Source organism: Cardiocondyla obscurior, linkage group LG22 (genome assembly GCF_019399895.1).
Source record: "Cardiocondyla obscurior isolate alpha-2009 linkage group LG22, Cobs3.1, whole genome shotgun sequence".
Classification (NCBI taxonomy): domain Eukaryota; kingdom Metazoa; phylum Arthropoda; class Insecta; order Hymenoptera; family Formicidae; genus Cardiocondyla; species Cardiocondyla obscurior.
This window is the reverse complement of record NC_091885.1, coordinates 2,902,275-2,921,529: the sequence shown is the minus strand read 5'-3', so window position 1 is coordinate 2,921,529 and position 19,255 is coordinate 2,902,275. Positions and strand designations below refer to the sequence as shown.

General features: G+C 40.6%; 2 protein-coding genes across 5 annotated transcripts; one reads left to right on the top strand and one right to left on the bottom strand.

Annotated features, from left to right (window-relative positions):
* The first annotated feature begins 528 nt into the window (after positions 1 to 528).
* Positions 529 to 2,174, top strand: Svip (small VCP interacting protein). The gene is made up of 3 exons (XM_070670906.1): positions 529 to 743; positions 945 to 1,112; positions 1,184 to 2,174. Exons 1-3 carry the CDS (start codon positions 681 to 683, stop codon positions 1,196 to 1,198), a joined length of 246 nt encoding a protein of 81 aa, XP_070527007.1. The 5' UTR covers positions 529 to 680; the 3' UTR covers positions 1,199 to 2,174.
* A 131-nt stretch (positions 2,175 to 2,305) lies between these two features.
* Positions 2,306 to 18,889, bottom strand: LOC139110929 (uncharacterized). 4 transcript variants are annotated; one of them, XM_070670904.1, is made up of 20 exons: positions 17,377 to 18,889; positions 14,518 to 14,699; positions 10,322 to 10,572; positions 8,110 to 8,195; positions 7,722 to 7,917; positions 7,023 to 7,390; positions 6,511 to 6,736; positions 6,181 to 6,329; positions 5,968 to 6,003; positions 5,580 to 5,674; positions 5,315 to 5,488; positions 4,952 to 5,149; positions 4,593 to 4,862; positions 4,308 to 4,481; positions 4,025 to 4,223; positions 3,675 to 3,904; positions 3,392 to 3,611; positions 3,169 to 3,289; positions 2,896 to 3,107; positions 2,306 to 2,804 (listed from the first exon to the last, which is right to left on the bottom strand). In XM_070670904.1, the coding sequence occupies exons 1-20, from the start codon at positions 17,435 to 17,437 to the stop codon at positions 2,650 to 2,652; spliced, it is 3,603 nt and encodes a 1,200-aa protein (XP_070527005.1). In that variant the 5' UTR covers positions 17,438 to 18,889; the 3' UTR covers positions 2,306 to 2,649. The 4 variants fall into 4 exon arrangements, with proteins under 4 accessions (XP_070527005.1, XP_070527003.1, XP_070527004.1 ...); XM_070670902.1 differs by lacking the exon at positions 17,377 to 18,889 and adding an exon at positions 16,456 to 16,876; XM_070670903.1 differs by lacking the exons at positions 5,968 to 6,003; positions 17,377 to 18,889 and adding an exon at positions 16,456 to 16,874.
* Between the last annotated feature and the right edge of the window lie 366 nt (positions 18,890 to 19,255).

Genomic DNA, 19,255 nt, shown 5'->3' with positions numbered 1-19,255 from the left:
ACGCCTCTAAACTCCATTTTCCGACGCAAACTGCATTAAGCGCGTCTACACGTTATTGTATTGCGGAAACGCAACTCGGAGCGGATAATACTTGCCGCGTCTGATAAGTCGAAGACAACTATTTGTTTGATAAAACACAGCGATAGTTCGTATCACCGACGATTTTTTATCGCGAAGTCTCAAGGTGAATAGAGATAATTTTAATTTTTCTTTTAATTATTAAGTATTGGTGATTCATCAAAATTAATTGGAGAACATTGTCACGACCAATCGTCGATGGTTCAAACAATTCGAATATTAATTTTAATTTTAATAATCCTGAAATATTATTTTTTAATACAACACATTACGTGTTGAAAGGATATTTTTTTTGAGAAAATAATAAACGTTCAGCATTTACTCTCACGGCGCGATATGTGCCAGGTGAGAAAAGTTAATTAACATCGCGGTAAAGCGGCGGCGACGAAGTCGTGATAAGACCGCACGAATTTCGCGGGCGCGAGTAAATCCAGGTGACGTCACCGTTCGCACATATGGCATTATGGCCGTCGGCAATTGTTGACGACAGCCAACGATAGCCATTTCTCGGATCTGTCACACACACGCTGCCCGTTGGTCTAATTTCGTGGACGTTGCCAGTGAAATAGTTGCGTGTAATTTGCACATATAACAGTTTAGCAATGGGTTGCTGCGGATCCTGTTGCAAGGAAGCGTCGTCGTACGAGGATCTCACTCCCGATCGGGTACGTGTATAGGTTATGAGCGCATAATATAAATAAAGTTGTAAATCCTTGTGACACGCCTGACGATTAATATATTTTAATTGATATATTTTTCCTTCCATCGGATTCCGTCTGTCGTGTCTCGAAATTAATTTTCCTACTTAAATCATTTCTTCGTTACCGCGCAAATGTTATTGACACGGTGCTTCCTTGCCAACTCAGGAGACCGTACGCAAAAGACAGGCGGAAGCGGCTGAGAAAAGAATAGCTGAACAACAGCAGCGAGGTATAAAAGATATCGAATCGGTTAAGAGGCAACAGCAACGAGCGATGGAACTCGAAAAGCGAGAACAGGAAGCTGCAGTCAGCAACACTCAGCCTACTCTACGAGTAAAATTAAAGTTTTAATATTTAGTTAGTTATTTTAATGAGAATAGTTAAATTTTATATATTTATTTTAGTGGCAGGTACAATAAGGAATAAAGGAAGAGGAGAGAGAGAGAGGGAAAGAAAGGAGTAGGTAGCAACTCTCAAGCTGGAATTGAGCTTTATATTTTCTCGTTTAGAAGGTATTAAGTATAATATTTAATTAACGCTAACATTTGGCTGACCAAAATGCGAAAGACCTAACATCTCCAATGATGCTGTTATAGTCACATAAGTGCAATGTTGTTTTGTATAGTTTACATAGCATTAGAAAAAATAAACTTTAATATTTTAAATTTAATAAGCAACATCAGCTGAAATCAAGTGATTAATATGAAAATTTACTTTCAGCTGGCTGTACATTTTTTATCATATATTTTATATTATATATGTATATATACAGAATTGTGTGCACGCTCTTAAAAAAATGGGACACACTTCTAAATGTTGAAAATTTGCTTCTGCTTCAATTTACTGAATGACTGATTCTCTATTTTTTTACTAATTATAAATTATAAATGTGTTAATTTTAAATAGATTTTTAAAAGTTACCACTATATATACACGTAAATTTTAGGTAAAAAGTATACAGAAACAAAAATATTCTTTATGCATTGTTAATTTTTTTTAAATATATATTAACTTTTGTGATTGCAAATTTCAAATTTAGGATCTATATATGTGCCTACACTTAAAAAAATATATATATATCGAGAAATAAGACTAAAAGCATATTATTCATTGTAATATCTTATGCAAATTTGTATCTATTGAAATACAAATTTCATGTCTATACTGTTCAATAATCGTGTGATAAAAAAGCAATTGAATTAAATTCTGATAATATATTTATATCTATATATATATAGTATTGTATGTATAATATATTTGAGTAATACAAAATATACACTTATATTATTAGTATTATTATATTATTACATTTTATGTTATACATTGTATTATAAAATAGTAATATATGTAAATGTACAAACGTAGTATATCAGAAATTAAAAATGAACAAAAAGATGTTTGAATATATCTCATTAATATTTTTATATATTTCTTGTATTAAATTTTGCAAGTATTAAAACTCTATAATATACATAAATTAAGACTTAACATACATATAAATATATCTCTTTATATATATTTCTCTCTCTTTTTTTTTTTTTTTTTTTTTAATCTTGTACATTTTTGTCAAAAGTCACTCTTTGATTAATAAATTGTCGTAAATATAATCGTACAAAAAAAAAATTGAGATAAACATATGGAATGCTATTTAAATCTTGTACAAACGAGAATAATTATAAAAGATAATCAGCTTGCACATATATTCCTCGAATTAATTAATGAAAATTTTTATTAATTTCCAATGAATGAAACGCTGATGAAATTCACGTGTCGTTGAAGTTCAATTCTACTTCGAGAAAAAAGTTGAAAGATTTCATGAATTTATAAATGCACGTTAAATAGGTATACAACTGCAGTATTTCTTGAGGTCTCATATTTTTCCTATTCGATGAACCGACCAAGAACGAAACAACTTTTTCGACGACTTATTCTTTAGCTCTCTTCCGTGAGCGATTTGTACTTCCAGTGACGCGCCGTTATTCAATGCCAACCACGTGTGAATTTCGTCGGTGGCTGCAGATACGCCTGCGTATATAAAATAAATTATACAATATAATATCAAACAAATGAAAACTGTATCTCGTACTTAAAAATACTTAAAAAAAAAAAATCATACCTAGCAATTCGTGTAAAGTAATACGTCGACTGGCCAGCAGTTCTTTGCTGGCACTCCTGATTTCGAATATTAGCAACGCTTGTCTCGGTACTCCGTCGCCGTCTATATGGAAATCTATGCTGAACTGAGGATTAGGCATAGCTGGCAGGAGTCGCGATTTCGCGATGGTCTTACCGCTGTTAGGCGAGAGAATCTTATCCGGGCTAACGCACCTAAATTTTTTTTTTAATTTAATCATTTATGAACCACAAAACGTCGTCGATCAAAACTTACGTTTGAAGCTTTACTCGGCAGTACAATTGGGCGATGTGCGCTACGTGGAGACCTTGCGCTTGAAGAACCTTTCCTTCCACTCCAGAATACTTTTCTCTAGTGCCATTAACAATTTTTAAATCTGAAAATAAGACAATTCCGTTTTACGTCATGCCTCGGCATTTAATTCTAATACTCCAATCGTAATTTAATATATCGCGTATGACGTCGACGTTCAACTAACCATTTGGCCTCAATCTTAATCGCGGACTTGGCTGTCGTATTCTGCCCAGCATGTCTGGCTGCGACACCGCGTGAGCTAGACCGGATTCCGACAAGAGTTCCGTGGCGTCGGCCTCTCCGCCGCCTCTGGGCTCTAGGCTCAACGTGATACCCTTGTTATCGTTCTTATCTTCTATAGTCACTTCCGAACGGAATCTACGAAGTTTTAAACCCCTCTTCACCTACAATTACACGAAATACCTCAAGCTGATGTTTTTCGATCGTGGATAATTCACCGCGTTTACCTTCTGCTTCATCATGCGGAAGCTGTTGTATTGCGGTAACTTCTTGCCGAAGCTTTGTTCAGGGCTGGGAGTCAAGCTGTGATGGGAAGATCGCCTCTCCGCGATCACTTTCGCGGCGTCGGCCTCGTCGATAGAATTACCCGCGACTGATTCCGTGATTACTTTCGGAATCCAGAAACTTGACGTCCCGTTCACCTCGTTAGACTCTTTGCTGGTGATACTGATTTTGTCTGTTATATATAAAAAATACATGAAAAATTCTATGGCGATCCATATCGAGCACCACGCTGATTTATTATATTATATTATAATCTATAAAAATATTAAATAAATAATATATAAATTATTACCGGACTGATTAGACGTAGTTGGCTTTAAGAGGGTGACAGTGCGCGGCGGAGGTGGCGGTGGCACAACGGGATCTAAGTGTAGACGTATCTTAGATTTTTCCATCGAAGGTCTTCGTACGATACTCGACAATGAGTCAGGCTCGGTGTTTAGACGAAAAGAATTGTCGCTGACATTGCTGGTTGCGTACGTGCTTTGCGTCTAACAGAGATAATTTCAAACGAATACGTAGAGTAAGAATATATGAGAAAAATTAGAATGAAACTGCTGTTTCACGAATCTCACCTCGCATTCCTCCGACAGGATTTTAATTTTCAGCTCTATAGATCCCGTTTTGGTTTCCTTGAGCGAAAACCAATGGGACTGGTCGCTGTTCGACAGCTTTCTGATATCGTCGAGAGTCAGTGATACTTTTCCAAGGTAGTCCTTCATGCCGAAAGTATCATGATCCCATAATAACTAAAAAATTAAATTAAAAACAAAAATTTAAAAAAAATTAAAAAAAAAAACGTTACCTCTTTATTTCGAGATATGAAATTTTTTTTTAACAAGGTAAATGCGCGTAATTACGATATCTAAAGCTTCTCCAGTCTTCGGCAGGCCCATGATGGAACTCTCGTCCCAGCAAGGATTCAGCGTCTTCTTCTTTATACTGCTCTTGTATTTCGTCTCGTTGTTCAGTTTCAATTCGCAGAAAGGATCGCTGAAACCGTTCAGATCTTTTGCGACGAGATCCTTCGCGCGTAATAACGTCACCTCCATCAAGCCGCTTCCGGTAGACAGAAGACTGGATATGTCGGAGGCGGCGGGATCGGTATCCTTGTGCGTTAATAACAGCTTCTGCAAATATTTTAAGATTTGAGTGGGCAATCACACAGAATTTTTTTTTCTTTTTTTTTTTCCGATAAACATAGGGCTTTGTAACAGACCGCCTGTTGCATCCATGGCAAACTGTTTCGTTTGATTTTCGGTTCGTCGTCCAATGTAGATGGAACCAAACTACTTCTGCGACTATTTACCACTTGTTGCACACTTTTGATAGGATAAAACAGTACAGAGATCGTCATGTTAGAAGCGATATTAGAACCGCTGAGTGTGAGTTCCTTTCTGACGATCCACGTTGTGTCCTTGAAAAAAATAAAAAAAATTACTTTTTTGAGTATTTAATTTTTTTTACAGCATTGTAAAGAAATTAATTGATAAATCGAAAAATTTTTAATAGAAAATGTATTTCTTATTCTGCCTGATTTTCGTATCGAATTGTTCGGTTACGTCAGGAAACATTTGATTACCTGAGACAGAGATAGCATAGCTAATCCTAACATATCTGTATCCATCGATTTTACTATGTTCCACGAATAAATGACGAAGCTCAGCGACACTTGCGTGTAATCCTGTACCAAAAATTGTGCTCTGCAATCCCAAACCGGAGACGTGGTCGAGCGAACGTAGTGCGTTGTTTTTACCTAAAAATTCATAAAATATTAATCGATTTTATTCATATAATTAAAGCGAAGCAAATGTATTTGAAATAACATTACGAATTTTTTTTCTTACCTTTTTTCGATTATTAAACAGCATACAATAAGGATTACACTGAGCAGTGTCGCCGTGAAGATTCTCCGCGGAATGAATGTAAACCACCAATACCCCTGAAAATTACGATGTATTACAACGGGAATATATCTTTTATCTTCCGCACAAAAAAAATCTATTACAAAATCACGCAAGAAAAATTACAAGAGAATCATAGCTAGAGGCTTTCTACAATCTTCAGAAGAACAGACGATAAAGTTTGGCGTGCTATAACTGTACTGTCTGACGAGTCTTGAAATTAAAATCGTCAAGTACACGTTTTTACAATTAAACGTGACGTAAAATTAAATAACGTTGCACACAATCATGCTCTAATTTCACCACACGAAATTTCAATTAGAATTTTTACCTGCTTTGTGCGCTTTGTGGCAAGAGTCTCGCGGCACTGAAAATATTTCATACGATAATACTGATCGCGGCAAAAACGAAAAAAAAAGTTTGAACAATCTCAGAGCTACATTCGTCTCTGACTTAATATTAAAATTAATTAATTAAAAGTTGTCTTCTCTTATGCATATGTCTACGTTAGTATATTACGGCATTAATGTTTTCGTTAATGTACCTGCAAGATGCATATTATCGGCCGTAAATTCTGGCTGTGGCAAATCCGGGTCCAAGTGCGGTAAAGTGGTGTACTCTAATCGCGCATTGATGCTCGGAATGTTAGCGCTATTGCGGGTGGGTTTCTTCTGTTGTAACACGGTCTCAACGCTGTCGAATAGAAAACGAAATTAAAACTTAACGAGCAAGTAGCAGGCATTAAAAATCGAACGCGGTTAATCGCGTCCGAATAAATACTTTACAAAGTTTACTTAATAGTTGAACGTATAGTTAGAAATTTTACGCGAGGCAAAGTAAATGGCTTTATCGTAACGTGTATTAAATTGCTTACATTTGCGAGTTCTCCCAGTCGTAGACCCCTAATGCCAATTCAAATTGCGCCAGAGTGATCGTGCTAACGAGGCGTTTCGCTTTCAGCTTGATAGTAATTCTTTCGTTGTCTAACGGCCCGACTAAAAAAGACACGTCCTCGGTCCACGTTGAATTCAGGTTCGAGGTGATTCGTCTCTGATCGCCCACCGTCACTACGAGCCATCTCACCTCATCAGCGACGTTTGCTATTAAACGGAGAAACGGCAGTTATACTTTCTAACGAGTCTGTAATAATCCGTAATAAACGTTCATTATAAGATATAACAATTGCGTGTTTGATGGGAATTTTTGCAATAAGTAAAACCACACAATTTAACTACGCTGAATCACGCTAAAAGAAAATTTAACGGTCGATAGCGGTTTCTTTTCTTTTCTTTTTTTTTTTTTTCTTTTTTTTCTCTCTTTTTCTTTCTCCCCCCGAATCTTAGTTTAAGAGCACGGTCGCTCGTAGTTTTCACTCGAGGAACTTACCAGAACATCCATTCTGGCACAAAACAACGGTGAGCACTCCTTGCGGCATCGATATGGTCACGGAATCCAATCCAGGACCTGGTCTTTCTCGCGCCCTTAGATTAAGCTCCAAGTATCCCGGGTCGACCAGCCAGCTGGCCAGAGCGTCCGTAACCACCGCGTGAATCCAGGTCTTGATTAGCGGCATCTCCATCATTTGAACCGCTCGTAGTATTCTCACGCTGAACCAAACGTCTGGCTTTTCCAGAAAACTCAGGCTGAGTCCGGTCGCGTGAGGAAACGGCGCCGACGAGTTCAATGTTAAATTGACAATAATTGTACCGGACAGCGATAGTTTCTCCACCGCCAGGTCGATATCCATTCCCATACTATCGTTTAAAATCAAGATTTAAAGAGATTAAAAAAAAAGGCTAGTTCGGAATAAAAAAAAAAAAACAAAATCAGGAAAAAAATTATAAATGAATAATTTACAAGAAAGTAGAAAACATTAAAATATATTACGCAAAATTAATTTTTTTTTAATTAAATTTTAATCAATAAGCAAATTTAAATTAACGACATATGACATCGTGGAGGTAAATTTGAAAAAATGATATTCGCGTAAAGTGATGCCAATAGAATTTTAACTTTATTTAAAAAAAAAATTCTCGAAAGCTTCTTAATATTTAATATTTTCACGATGAATCTTTCGCTCCTTACCCTTTACCAAACAGCCGCGTGGTGATGAGCATGCGGAATTGCTCGCAATCCAACCGCAGGTCCGCTTCGATGGATAATTTAGTCTGACCGAAATAATCATTAGGAATATCGTCATCGCTGCAGCAATTGAGTGTTCTGACGCGCGTGATGCACGGCGTCTGCTCGCCGAGAGTGAGTTCGCGTAATTCTAACGGACCTGAAAAACAAGTATTCCTTAGAGTCACAATGGAGCTGCTAAATGACAAAGTATTTTAGAACCCTTCGGGTGGGTAATCGAGGGGGTCGATGATTAATTTCTTCAGCGAGGTTCTTTTTATACTTTTCTTCTTCTCTTCCCTCTCTTTCACTCGCAAGTTGCGAAACGTGTATTTATGAAGAGTGTCCTTACCTAATATACCAGGCTTGGCTTCATTAAGAAGAGGTTCCAATCGTTCCTTCGCCAAGGAAAATATACTGGCAGCGCTAAATCTCCACCTAGAAAGTAAATAACGTTTGACACTACCGGCGAAAGCTTTAAAACATTAATCTTCGCGTTCGGCACGCCAAAGATTTTAATTAAAAGTGTCTTATTGATTTTATTAAATTTATTACAACGCAGACGGTTTTTTTTTAATCAGCACGGAGATTTTTTTTTTTCTTTTTTTCTTTCTTTTATTAAATCTCCTTAATTCGAGAAGCAACGCGATGAAATGCCATTAATTAAATATTCGGTTTAATTAAACGAATGGCCAGATCTGATGCGCGATACGTCTTTCGAGCGCGAAAGACTTGTAGTGACGTTTTCGGCGGCGTAGCGGGCGAGGTATTTCCAGAGTTTATCGTTAACAACATCCCATTTTCGCTATCGATAAACGAGTTGATACGTATAATACTCGACAGCCCACACGGCTTTCGTGAATAGATTAAAGAACAGACAAGTAGATTAACAAGTACCTACGCGCGTGTCACTTTTTTTTCTTTTTTCGAACCTTTGGATAACATCTTACTTGCCATCTCATTTCAATCCAGTATTTCTAGGTTTTCCATTGTGAATTCCCTCGTTAAAGCTCTCTTGCATGATGTATCAAGTTTCTAAAATTACTCCCTGTTTTCTTATCAGCGAATTCTTTATTATTCGACTGCTTGATAACGTACGTCGCGTAATAAAAAAAAAAAAAGAGAGAAATTAAATTTAGCTTTTTTATTAATTAAATTAATTCTTAATTATTAAATTAATTAATCTTAATATAATTAATATAATTATTAAATTAAATAATCTTAATAATTAAATTAATTAAATTAATTCCAAAGTCATTGTACATATATTTCCTGCGCTCGCATATGATCAAACAAGCTCCGTGCGATCGTACCGTCGTTTTCTTTATCCGCGCGATGTGCGCAGCGCGTCGCGCTGAATTCATCGCTTTTTCCCCGCATGTAGATGTTCCGCCGGCCGGCGAGAAACCCGCAGCCGGGGCTGTTCAGGAATGCTCGAACAGGTCTATCAACTATCCAAATAAGTAGTACTCTTTCCACGCCTATAATATTACCGTTCGCCGTTTTCAAGCGCCAACAAACGAGAAAAGGATGGCGCGCGAAGAAAATCGCTTAGACGCGCACATGAGACCGTCGATGCATTCCTCTTTTTATATATAGATTCTTTTCAAATTCAATCGTGAATTTTTTTTTCATCGATTAGGAATCGATTCCAGAATTTCTAAAAAATTTTCCAGCGCTTTTATTTCCCAGCAAAGGGAAAAAGTCCATTTTTTTTAACAAGTCTCAGTTTGATTTTTAACAAAATTATATCTTGATTCTCGCGAACTCGTACGTATCGCGATTACTTGACCGACGCGATCTTGGGATCCTCTGATTTATTTAAATCACACGATCGGGTTCTACAGCGTCGGCAATTCCGTTTCGTTCGACGTGCGCCGGCGACGGTGACGGGCAAGGATTTTATCCGCAGCACGCGTACGGCAGAAACGTGAAAGGCCACATCTACACCACGTGCGTCAGGAATGTGGTATGTTTACAAATGCGTATATAGTACTCCGTTCCCGAACGAGAGGAGTTCGTTCACCCGCCCGATGCGAGGACAATCGCGCCGGTATACGTGTACCCACCGGCGTTACAATAGCGTTATTACCGCGAATCACAGGAATACGGAAGAGCGAGTCTCAGAGGAGGTCACGAGATATACAGTAATGAAAATAATATTGCTGTTACGTAAACCTGGTGCCATCGCCCTGCCTACACGCAGAGGCTCATCCTTCCGTCGGTATATTTCGAGTAATATTTAATACGATTACGTGAATCTTACGCGAGCCAATATCCGCGAAGAAAGACTTGCGCTCGTTAACAGGAGAATCAACTGTCGACGTAATACCGCGTTGCTTTATTAATAATCGTAATCTGCCTCTTGTAGGCGAGTCGCGATGAAAGGCCGCGATAAATGGAAATAGATTTTTCTTTAATCAATGAAAGAGATCTCTTGGAAATCTTGGGCTAAATTAATATAACCGACGCGTGCGTTGGCGTGTACCAGGTGGCACGCACACGGCGCATTCTCCTTTCTCCCGTGATCGGCTTCATCGATAACCGCTGAAAACGGTACTTGCCACTTGTTGAGGAGCAGACTCAGCCACTCGGCGGTCTCGTCTTTGTACAGGGCTCGTCTTCTGCGTAACCTCGCCAGCTCGTGCTGCAATTCCGTTTGTAGGAGCCGGGATGCTCTCGCTTTAACGAGGGTCGTTGCCAGTGCTAGGACCAGAATCAGCCATGCCAGGGACAGACCCGCCGCTCCTATTATCCAGGTGATCCCGAGTGCCACTCCGAGATACAGAGCGGTGCGGATTGCCTCTGCATCTCTCTGCGAAGGAGATATATTTTATCCAGTGCGTTTTATGCGCATGCATTTGCATGTATTTTAATATTAAATAAATACGAAACGGCTCGCGCGTTTTACACCTTTGCCGTTTGCGTGCGATTCTATTCGGTGGTAATGAAATCGCGTAACTATTGCGCCGACTATTGCATCGGCATCGATACTCCTCCGCACGGTCAATATCGACTAATTATATTTATCTGCGACTACGAGGTAATTAATTAATTCTTGACAGATTACGTGAGACGAAAAATATTTGATTGAAGCTTCGATCAAAGCGCTACGAAGGATATCCTTCACTCCCACTCGCTATCGCCGATATCTCGTGCTCGGTTGATTAAAAAATAATAATAATAATTAAAATTAAAAGGCTGAGATAAAATCGTCAAGCTTAAAAATATCAGCCTCGTCACGAGAGAAGGATTGTACTTCGAAAATAAATATCAGCTCGAATGAACCACTCAATCTTTCATCGTAATGAAATCTCACCGGCGTGCCTTCAAATATTAACGGGGCGCTTTTCTTGTTCAAGTGCCTCAGTTATTTTTACTTTATTACAGTTGCGCGGCGGATCCACGCGGCTTTAAAAATTGTTTAGAAATATACGCATGTAGCTCTTCTCAATTTTATCACGATGTACGCACGTGAAACTGAATAGTAGGCGTACCTGGTGCATTATGCGCAACCTTGCCTTGCCCGGCGTAAAGAAGCATAAAAGGAATATTAGCAATACAAAACAACCCCGGAATGACAGTCCCGCTCGTACGTCTACTCGGAGCGTATCATTAACAGCAATTTACCCCGCGAAGGAACGCCAAGACCGTGCGTATCGCAATCTCGGAATATTCTCGGAAAATCTTTTCGTCCGCGGACCCTTGCGAAGTGAAAGCGACGTCACGCGACACGTCGCCCGAGAAGTCATACCCTCGTACCTTGCTAGGATGTAGGACATGATCCCCACGTGCTTACACGCGACGTCGCGTGCTACGTCGAAGAAGACTCCCTGACGTCACCAATGAGCGTCATTAACCTCGGCGATTAAATAATAAATCTCGAATGCAAAAAAGTTTTACGATTTTCTAGCTCTTTCATAAATCTCCCTTCGAATAACATTGGCGAGGGAAAGTGCAAATAGCTGCTGAATATTCGAATAGGCGGACAAAAGATACACGAACGTGCCTAATAATAAAAAAAAAAATAATAAAAAAGATATTCTTATTAAAAATCAATTAATCCAAATAATAAAGTTTCCCGAATGTGCTTAAATAATTCTTGGCTGGTACGTTGAGCGATTGAAGCATTGTGAAACTTCTAGCTCGTGCAAATTGATTTTAAAGGAAGATTCAAAGGGGCGAGACTTCTCCCGCGCAACTTATAGCGCGAGATATAAAGCGCGCGTCGATCTTAAAATTAAATAGAGCGACATTAATGCGAGAGATGAGGTCTCGACGCACCTCCCGTTCTCGTCTCGAGGTCGCTCACGTTCTTGCTCGCAGACACGGGCCCTTGCGCAATAGTAATTCGACCTGTTCCATCAAGAACGTAACGTCTCATTAATTGGAAAGTTGTTCAACGCTAAGAGAAGCGTAGCGAGAACATAATATACACACTGGTCTCTCTGAACAAGCTTTAATAGAGCCGTGCGCTTCGTCGAGTGTTACATTTTCCGTATTTACAGAAATTACGGTAAAGCAAATATTATTTATGGGCGTTAATGGTTCAGTCAATGGCTCTTGCGTCATACCGTGTAGTATTTATGGAGAATGCCAATTTTAATTGGAGCCACTGTCGCGAAAAGAAAGGAAAAAAAAAAAAAGAAAAACGATTTCGAAACGCGATACGCATCGATTTCCTAGGAATTGTCAGAAGAAAAATACATTTTCTAAGAATTACTTTGGCGGCAATTAGATAATACAGCGAGATAATGGGTATGCGATATCCGGTGAAGATAAATTCAACAGATGTTGCGTTGAAATTTTGTAAAATGAAACTCGTCAGGATATTTACACTTGGAGGTTTTTCAAACGGCCGTTTCCTTTCCAATACAGCACGTGTGCGAAATTGATCTCGAAGGACTCTGCCTTTTAAGTAGAGTGTTAATTATTCTTGGCGGTGTAGAGCTAGAGAAGAGCGCGAGATAAAGATCGCTCGAGAAATCCCACGAGTTCCGTGCTGGAAAGCATTATTTCAGTGACTTCCCACGCAGATAATAATTTCAGTTCTGCATTCATAAATTTTAGACACCGAATAACAAGTTAGCATTCGTATACGGAGTGATTTGGTTTTAATTATTCATTTCTTGCGTTTAATGCGGAATCAATTTTTTTTTTTAATAACTTAATATCATAAGTGAAGTATTGAATTCTCGTCAATTCTTTCAAACTGCAAATTTTATGCCGCAATATTATTTTTGATTTTTAGACTGTACTTAAGTAAATGAAATTGTTTTGATTATTCCCTTAAATCAATTTTACTTTCTTGGAATTTTATTTCAAGATACGTGAACTTTTTGAATGATAAATGAACTCTTACATTCGGTAAAGATCTTATTAAATTAAAACCAATAATCTTAATGTACTCTGTATATACCGCACAATATTTATTATGCACCGTGCAAAGAATATTTAAACAGTTAGACCGTAAAAAAAATTTTTTTTTTCTTTTTTTAAATTTAAATTAATTGATACGAAATCCACAATCAATATCATAAAACTCAAAAACTGCTGCTTAATTTGATAGCCAGGCATATATATAAAATTCTATTATTACAACTTTAACATAAATTTCTCTTATTAATTCAATATTTTATTCATCAAAAGTACAAGACTTCATCGTTACGGTTAATTCTGCCTGTGAAATTTCACTCACGCTGCAGACGTTACCATCAAATTATAAATTACCTAGAATGCCCCACTAAATTAAAAATCCAAATTAGGCAGATCAGTGAATTCGATTCTAAATATACAAATCGGGATCAAAGCTGAATGCATATCTGAGTGTCGTTCGTTTTAAACGTTCCCACGTAACCAGTCAAGGGCTTTAAATGGGTCGACTTGGAGGCTTAAAACCGCAGAGGCGAACGTAAAAAAAATCGTTGAGTTCAACAACAATAGCCACAACGCGGCCAGCAACGTCAGTGAACGTTCAACGATGCGCACGAGGCATGCATCGCGAACGCCCGTCGCCGGGTCGTCACGGCTCTTCTCTTCTTCGTGGAGCATTGTGCCCGGTCGCTTTTACGGAATTGACGATTCAGCTCGCGTGGGCTCCTTTGAAAAGTACACACCGCGTACGGGAGGGGACACTAAGCATCGAAGCTATATGCACATGCACGCGCTCTCCGGAGGTGTTCCACGCGGGAAATAGATATTTGAGCTCTCGCACTTCGCACGATTGCCGCTTCGTAGTACGATAGAAACGCGTGCCCCAATTTTCATCGGCGAGCTCTATTATCGGATTTCAATATTTCACGTGGCATTTCATCCCTGCGCTCCACCGTACGTCGATCCAGCTCGATCCTTTAACGGTCAGTCTTCATTATGCAAAGCCGATCCTTCTCCGATTGCGCGCATGTCTCTCTTTTCCAATTAAAAGAAAAAAAAACAAAGTTATACGCAGCGTAACTTCCAATTAAACGATTCGAAGAACCGTGGAAGAATTAAATCTTCTTCTCGAATACCTCGTTTACACGCTAACGAATCGAAGCGACGAGTTTCTGGCAGAGGTTAATTGCGACGCGCGTACCAGAAAAAAAAAATAAATAAAAAGTGTTCACGAAAAGTTGGCCTATATCTCGATCGCTGCGTGTACAGTAAATATAATGGCTCGGCATATAGGAGTGCGGGACACGGGTTCTCCGGTTGTCGCGCTATCAAGAATTTATTATTCGGCACGAGCGAGCAAAAGGCCGATGATAAGCGTGAATCGTACCTGTGCCTTCTGCGTGACGGCGAGGGCGAATTCTTCGTCGGGCGCGGGATCGTCGGGTGTCATGTTGGTGCCCCCCGCAGCACCACCGCCGCCAATGTTACTGCCAAGGGGTCTTATCGGACCCCCCGTCGAATACGGCCAATTACCAGCAAGATTCCCGCCTCCGATGGACTCGCGCTTTCCTGGGGAAGAGAAAATCCACGTAACGTTATATAGAGACATACTATATGACGTGCAACATCTAACGGGGAGAATTCAAGCGCAGCTTCAAAAGATATTCAGCCGAGATAAAGCGTGAATTAAACGAGCTCATTTAGCGCGACGTACATGGTAGAATGCGGTCTTCATCTTCAATATCCACTATTTAACTATCCGGCGATTTCCGTATAAACGTGTAAAGGGACATTGATTAATTAAACGCGAGGATCTCGATTTTCCTCCGCTGGATTTTCCTTTGCTGGATTCGCTTCAAAGATAATTTATCTTTCGAAAGATTGAAATATGAAGGCTGCACTTGACGCGGTCTCGTCAAATTGTCGAGTATATAAATTCTCTCCCGCTTATTCTCGCTTAAATTCTCGTACGTGACTAATTATAATTTAAATAACTATCCACGTAGTACAAAAGGAAAAAAAAAATTGGAACGAGCCACCTTTATAACACTTGATCCACTTTTACTTATTTACTTTGCCCGTTTTATTTCCCTTCTTTTTCTGGATTTCGGGTATCGCCTGAGAATTAAACGAGTGCTATATTTGACCGAGGGAAAACGTGAATCTGTAGGTAGCAAATAAATGAATTTGCAATTCCGCGCGGCGCATATCAATCAGCACGCCGGTAAAAGAGCGAGGACAAATGTCACTGCGAGAATTATTGCTGCGGTGGAATGCATACGCGCCGATACATTTGCGTGACATATTCCACGGATATCTGCCAGCCATTTGTTAAGTTAACTGTCTTGGTTAATGATCGTTTCTTTCTTGACCCTCTGAATCGCGGGCGACTCCATAAGTATACCTTATGCTTTCGGAATGCATGGTAAAATTACGAACATATCCTTGAAATGAGTATATGCCGGATAGGAAAGTTCTGCTTAATACTTTTAAGTACAAAAAAAAAAAAAAAAAAATACAGCGTGCTCGCCGTTCAGCAGTTGGTTAAAAAAATATTGAACGTAGCTCGAAAATACGACTTTAATTAGACGATAATTAAAAGGACGTAGAAAATAACGTTGCGCAAATGTCAACGTTTGCGGGCTCTTGTTGATTTCAATCTGAATCTTGTCGTAAAACGAAATTTTATTCCGTGATTAGATCTCGCTTAGAGAGAAAAAAAAAGTAAAAAAGGAAAAAGATTTGACGTTTGTGAATATTTAAAAGCGACTCTTATCCAATCGATCTTATTCTAATCGACAATGCGACGCCAAAACTGACCGAGGCGGTATTAGAAGTATATGGATATGCAGCGACTGATTCCACAGCGAATCGGCCGCGAAGATAAGAGCGATAATTCAAGATGCGGCCTTGACATTATGGAGGCGGCATGTGGGGTGGAATTAGCGTGGCAACCTTTCACGCGGTTGACGTCGCGTACGTTTATGCCAGGAGTAATTACTTCCGCAGATTGAATTTGGCGAATCACGCTTCGTATTTCGAATGCGGCAGTGTAACATACGCCACGTGCGATCGTTGGCGTGCCCGCCTTTGGGGAAGCGACTACGGTAGGAAGAAAGGGGTTGCAACGCACGCTGGTTGACGAATAAAAATCGATAAACTAAACATATAAGTCCCGCGTGCCGCGTGTAAAACTTATATATTTAGAAATCGAAGAGTCGCACGGGCAGGAAAGAGAAAAAAAAAAAAAAAGGATAAAAAAAATGAAGGAAAAAAAAAAAGAAGAAGAAGAAAAGAGAATAACCTCGAGTTACGAGTTTCTTACGCGTTATAATCGGTGACCTAACCGATCCGCTGCATTCAGGCCGTGACGCCTGGGTTTCGATGGCACGGAAATCAGGTGCGCGCCGGTAACACGCGGCCTCTCCGGGGTCTTCGACGAAAAGCAATTTCGATGCTCCCGATGATCGCCGTACCGTACAAAATTGGTCACGAAGTATCCTACATCGCGTGAGCCACGCGCCGGCGGTATATGAAGGCATATTTTCCGTGGCTATCGATCAAATAAGTTATTAGATCATGCGCCCGCCCACTTCGCTTTAATATTCCATCGCTGCGTTCCACGTAGTCTCGCGTGTGGCTACACGTGAGGAACGCAACTATCCCGCTGACTTACAGGGCGACGCGTCGTTCACGTTCGCCACGGGGTTAACCATGATCGTGGGCGCTGTTCACCAACGCGCGGATCGTTAATAAAAGAAGCGGCCGTCGAAAGTTAAGCCGCAAGAATGGAAGCTGGCGCAGCTTCTTCCTGCAACGTAAAAACGTTCCCCGTAAGCGATAACGCGCCGCCACCGCGTACGACCCAGTACCATTATAGCGCATCTCGAGGTGTCCCACGATTCAGAAGTTGATCCCTTCGTGTTTACGAGAAGCGGAGGGTTAACGAGGCGTGAACGTGTGAGTTCATGCATGGGTGTTCTCTGTCCTTCCGCGCGTTTAGCAAACGTTTACCGACACGTTTACCTATCCGCTAAGGTGAAATTCGGAGCCGCTCATCTCCGGCACCGTGCCGGAGAAATTAGGGGAAACTTCTTATTAACGACCTCGGCCGCGACTCGTCTTTTCGCGCGTGAGATTCCCCGCGTGAAATTTTCCCCACGTGTTTTTCTCTCCCGAGGCTGATTAAAGCTAATTAACGTCACGTGGTGCCAGAGCGGGCGCGCTCATCCGCGAGGAGACGTACCTTTTTTAAAGGAGGCTCCTCGCTTCGTGTGTCGACCCATGAAGCTGGAAAGTAGCTGCATACTTTTTTTTTTTTTTTTTTCCTTCTCCAACACTTTCCACGCCCCTTAGACCGCGGTAATCCCGATAAAGGTATCGATCTCGTTCACCGGGTCCCGGAAATGCGCGCCGCTAATAGACGCGGTATCGCTACTTCGGAGACTCCAGTCTTTTTCCATATCATCGTCTCCCAAACATCGCGGGCTGTCACGAATGCTCGCGTTCAGCGGCTTTCCCGTTGCACGCCGACGAGCATCTCGTTCCACCGGTTTGCATACGCAAAAAACTCAGGCGAGGAAAATCTTCGCGTTCGCGATTAACGCACGAGCATCCTTCTTGAGATCGACTCGTGAAGAAAGATTCGCACGCAACGTTTTCTTATTTCTTTTTCCCCGTGCGAACATATTTTTGCGAACACTAAAGTACTTTTTTTTCTCTCGTTTATTTTATTTATTTTTCCCCTTCCCCTATAAACCGCAAAATCTTTTTTTTTTTTAATTAACGAAATAAACGCTTTCTTCCTCGCAAAACGCAAATCGTGTTAATATCGCTTTTTCTTTTTGAATTAACTACCGGCTTTTTAAATTATAAAACTCTCGAGGTGCGAAAATCCTCCCGAACAATTTACAAACCTCGTTCGATTGAAAATCGGGAAGTCACTCAACTATCAAAACTACGTCGTTGAAAAAAAAAAAAGAAAAATCCGTTCGCTATTTAAATAGCGGATCTAAAACGTGTGTCTACCCTCGGAACGAATATCGAACGCGCTCGATTAGTTTCATAATTCATCGTTGATTGATTCGTCAATTAATAGCCCAACAATATTACGGCAATTAATTCTCAGCTTCGTAAAAGTAAAGTCTCGTTAATCGAGCGTTATTATGATTAGCCGCGCTAATAAGCGGCCGTGCGATCTCGTGTCACGTTGCTCGAATATGTCGTTGTAATAACTTGTCGAAAGACGCGGCGAAGTTTTGCGAGGGCGCATTCTGCGGAGTCTCGCCCGCGACGACCACGAGTACTCGACGCGCGCGGAAGCACTGAGGAAACTTTGGTCTTTCCTCCCGGTAAATCGCCGCCGAACGACGGTTTCTCTCTCGCAGAGACTGCGAAAGTCCTCGCGCCTGCGCCACCCTCACGACCGCCATCGCGGAGCACCCTGAAATTTCATCCCCCGTGCATTTAAACACGGCGACCGCCGGTCGCGGATCGTAGTCTCTTCGCTTGACTCGAGAATTACATTTGCGATTTCTTTCTCGTCTTCTTTGTATCGATTGCGTGAAATATTCATTCGCTTTCGAATGGAATGTCATATTAATATGTCGAACAGTCGCATGTCGGATTACATTTGCATCGAAATTAAAGTGATAGGTACCAGATAAGAAAATAGAAACGAGCGTCGCTGAATGACATCTCGTCGCGCGCGGGATGAGTCCTTTCCCTCTAAACAGAGAATTATAAAATCGATCGGTGGAGATCGAGTTCATGGTCCAATCAACGGAAATACGCTTCTCAATTAATCGGGAAGCTGAGCGCGTGCATCGCGCCCCTGGTGCCGCGGCACGGTGCAACCTCCTCTCGTGCGATTAATAGCGACGGCGAGTAATTTGAGTAATGGGCCAGCGATTACGGCAACATTAAAGATCACGGCGGTTAACATCCGCGTACGACCGTTATCGTACCGTTAACTTGGCATACAGAATCGCGCCGCTTTGCAGCTGTAAGCGAGCGCGTATTGTGCGTGTCACTCTCTTAATCCCGTCGATAAATTCCTCTCGAGGTGCCGCGAGGAGGTGGAGAGAAGGCGAGATATGACCGATCGCCTTTACGGGGCCTCGGAT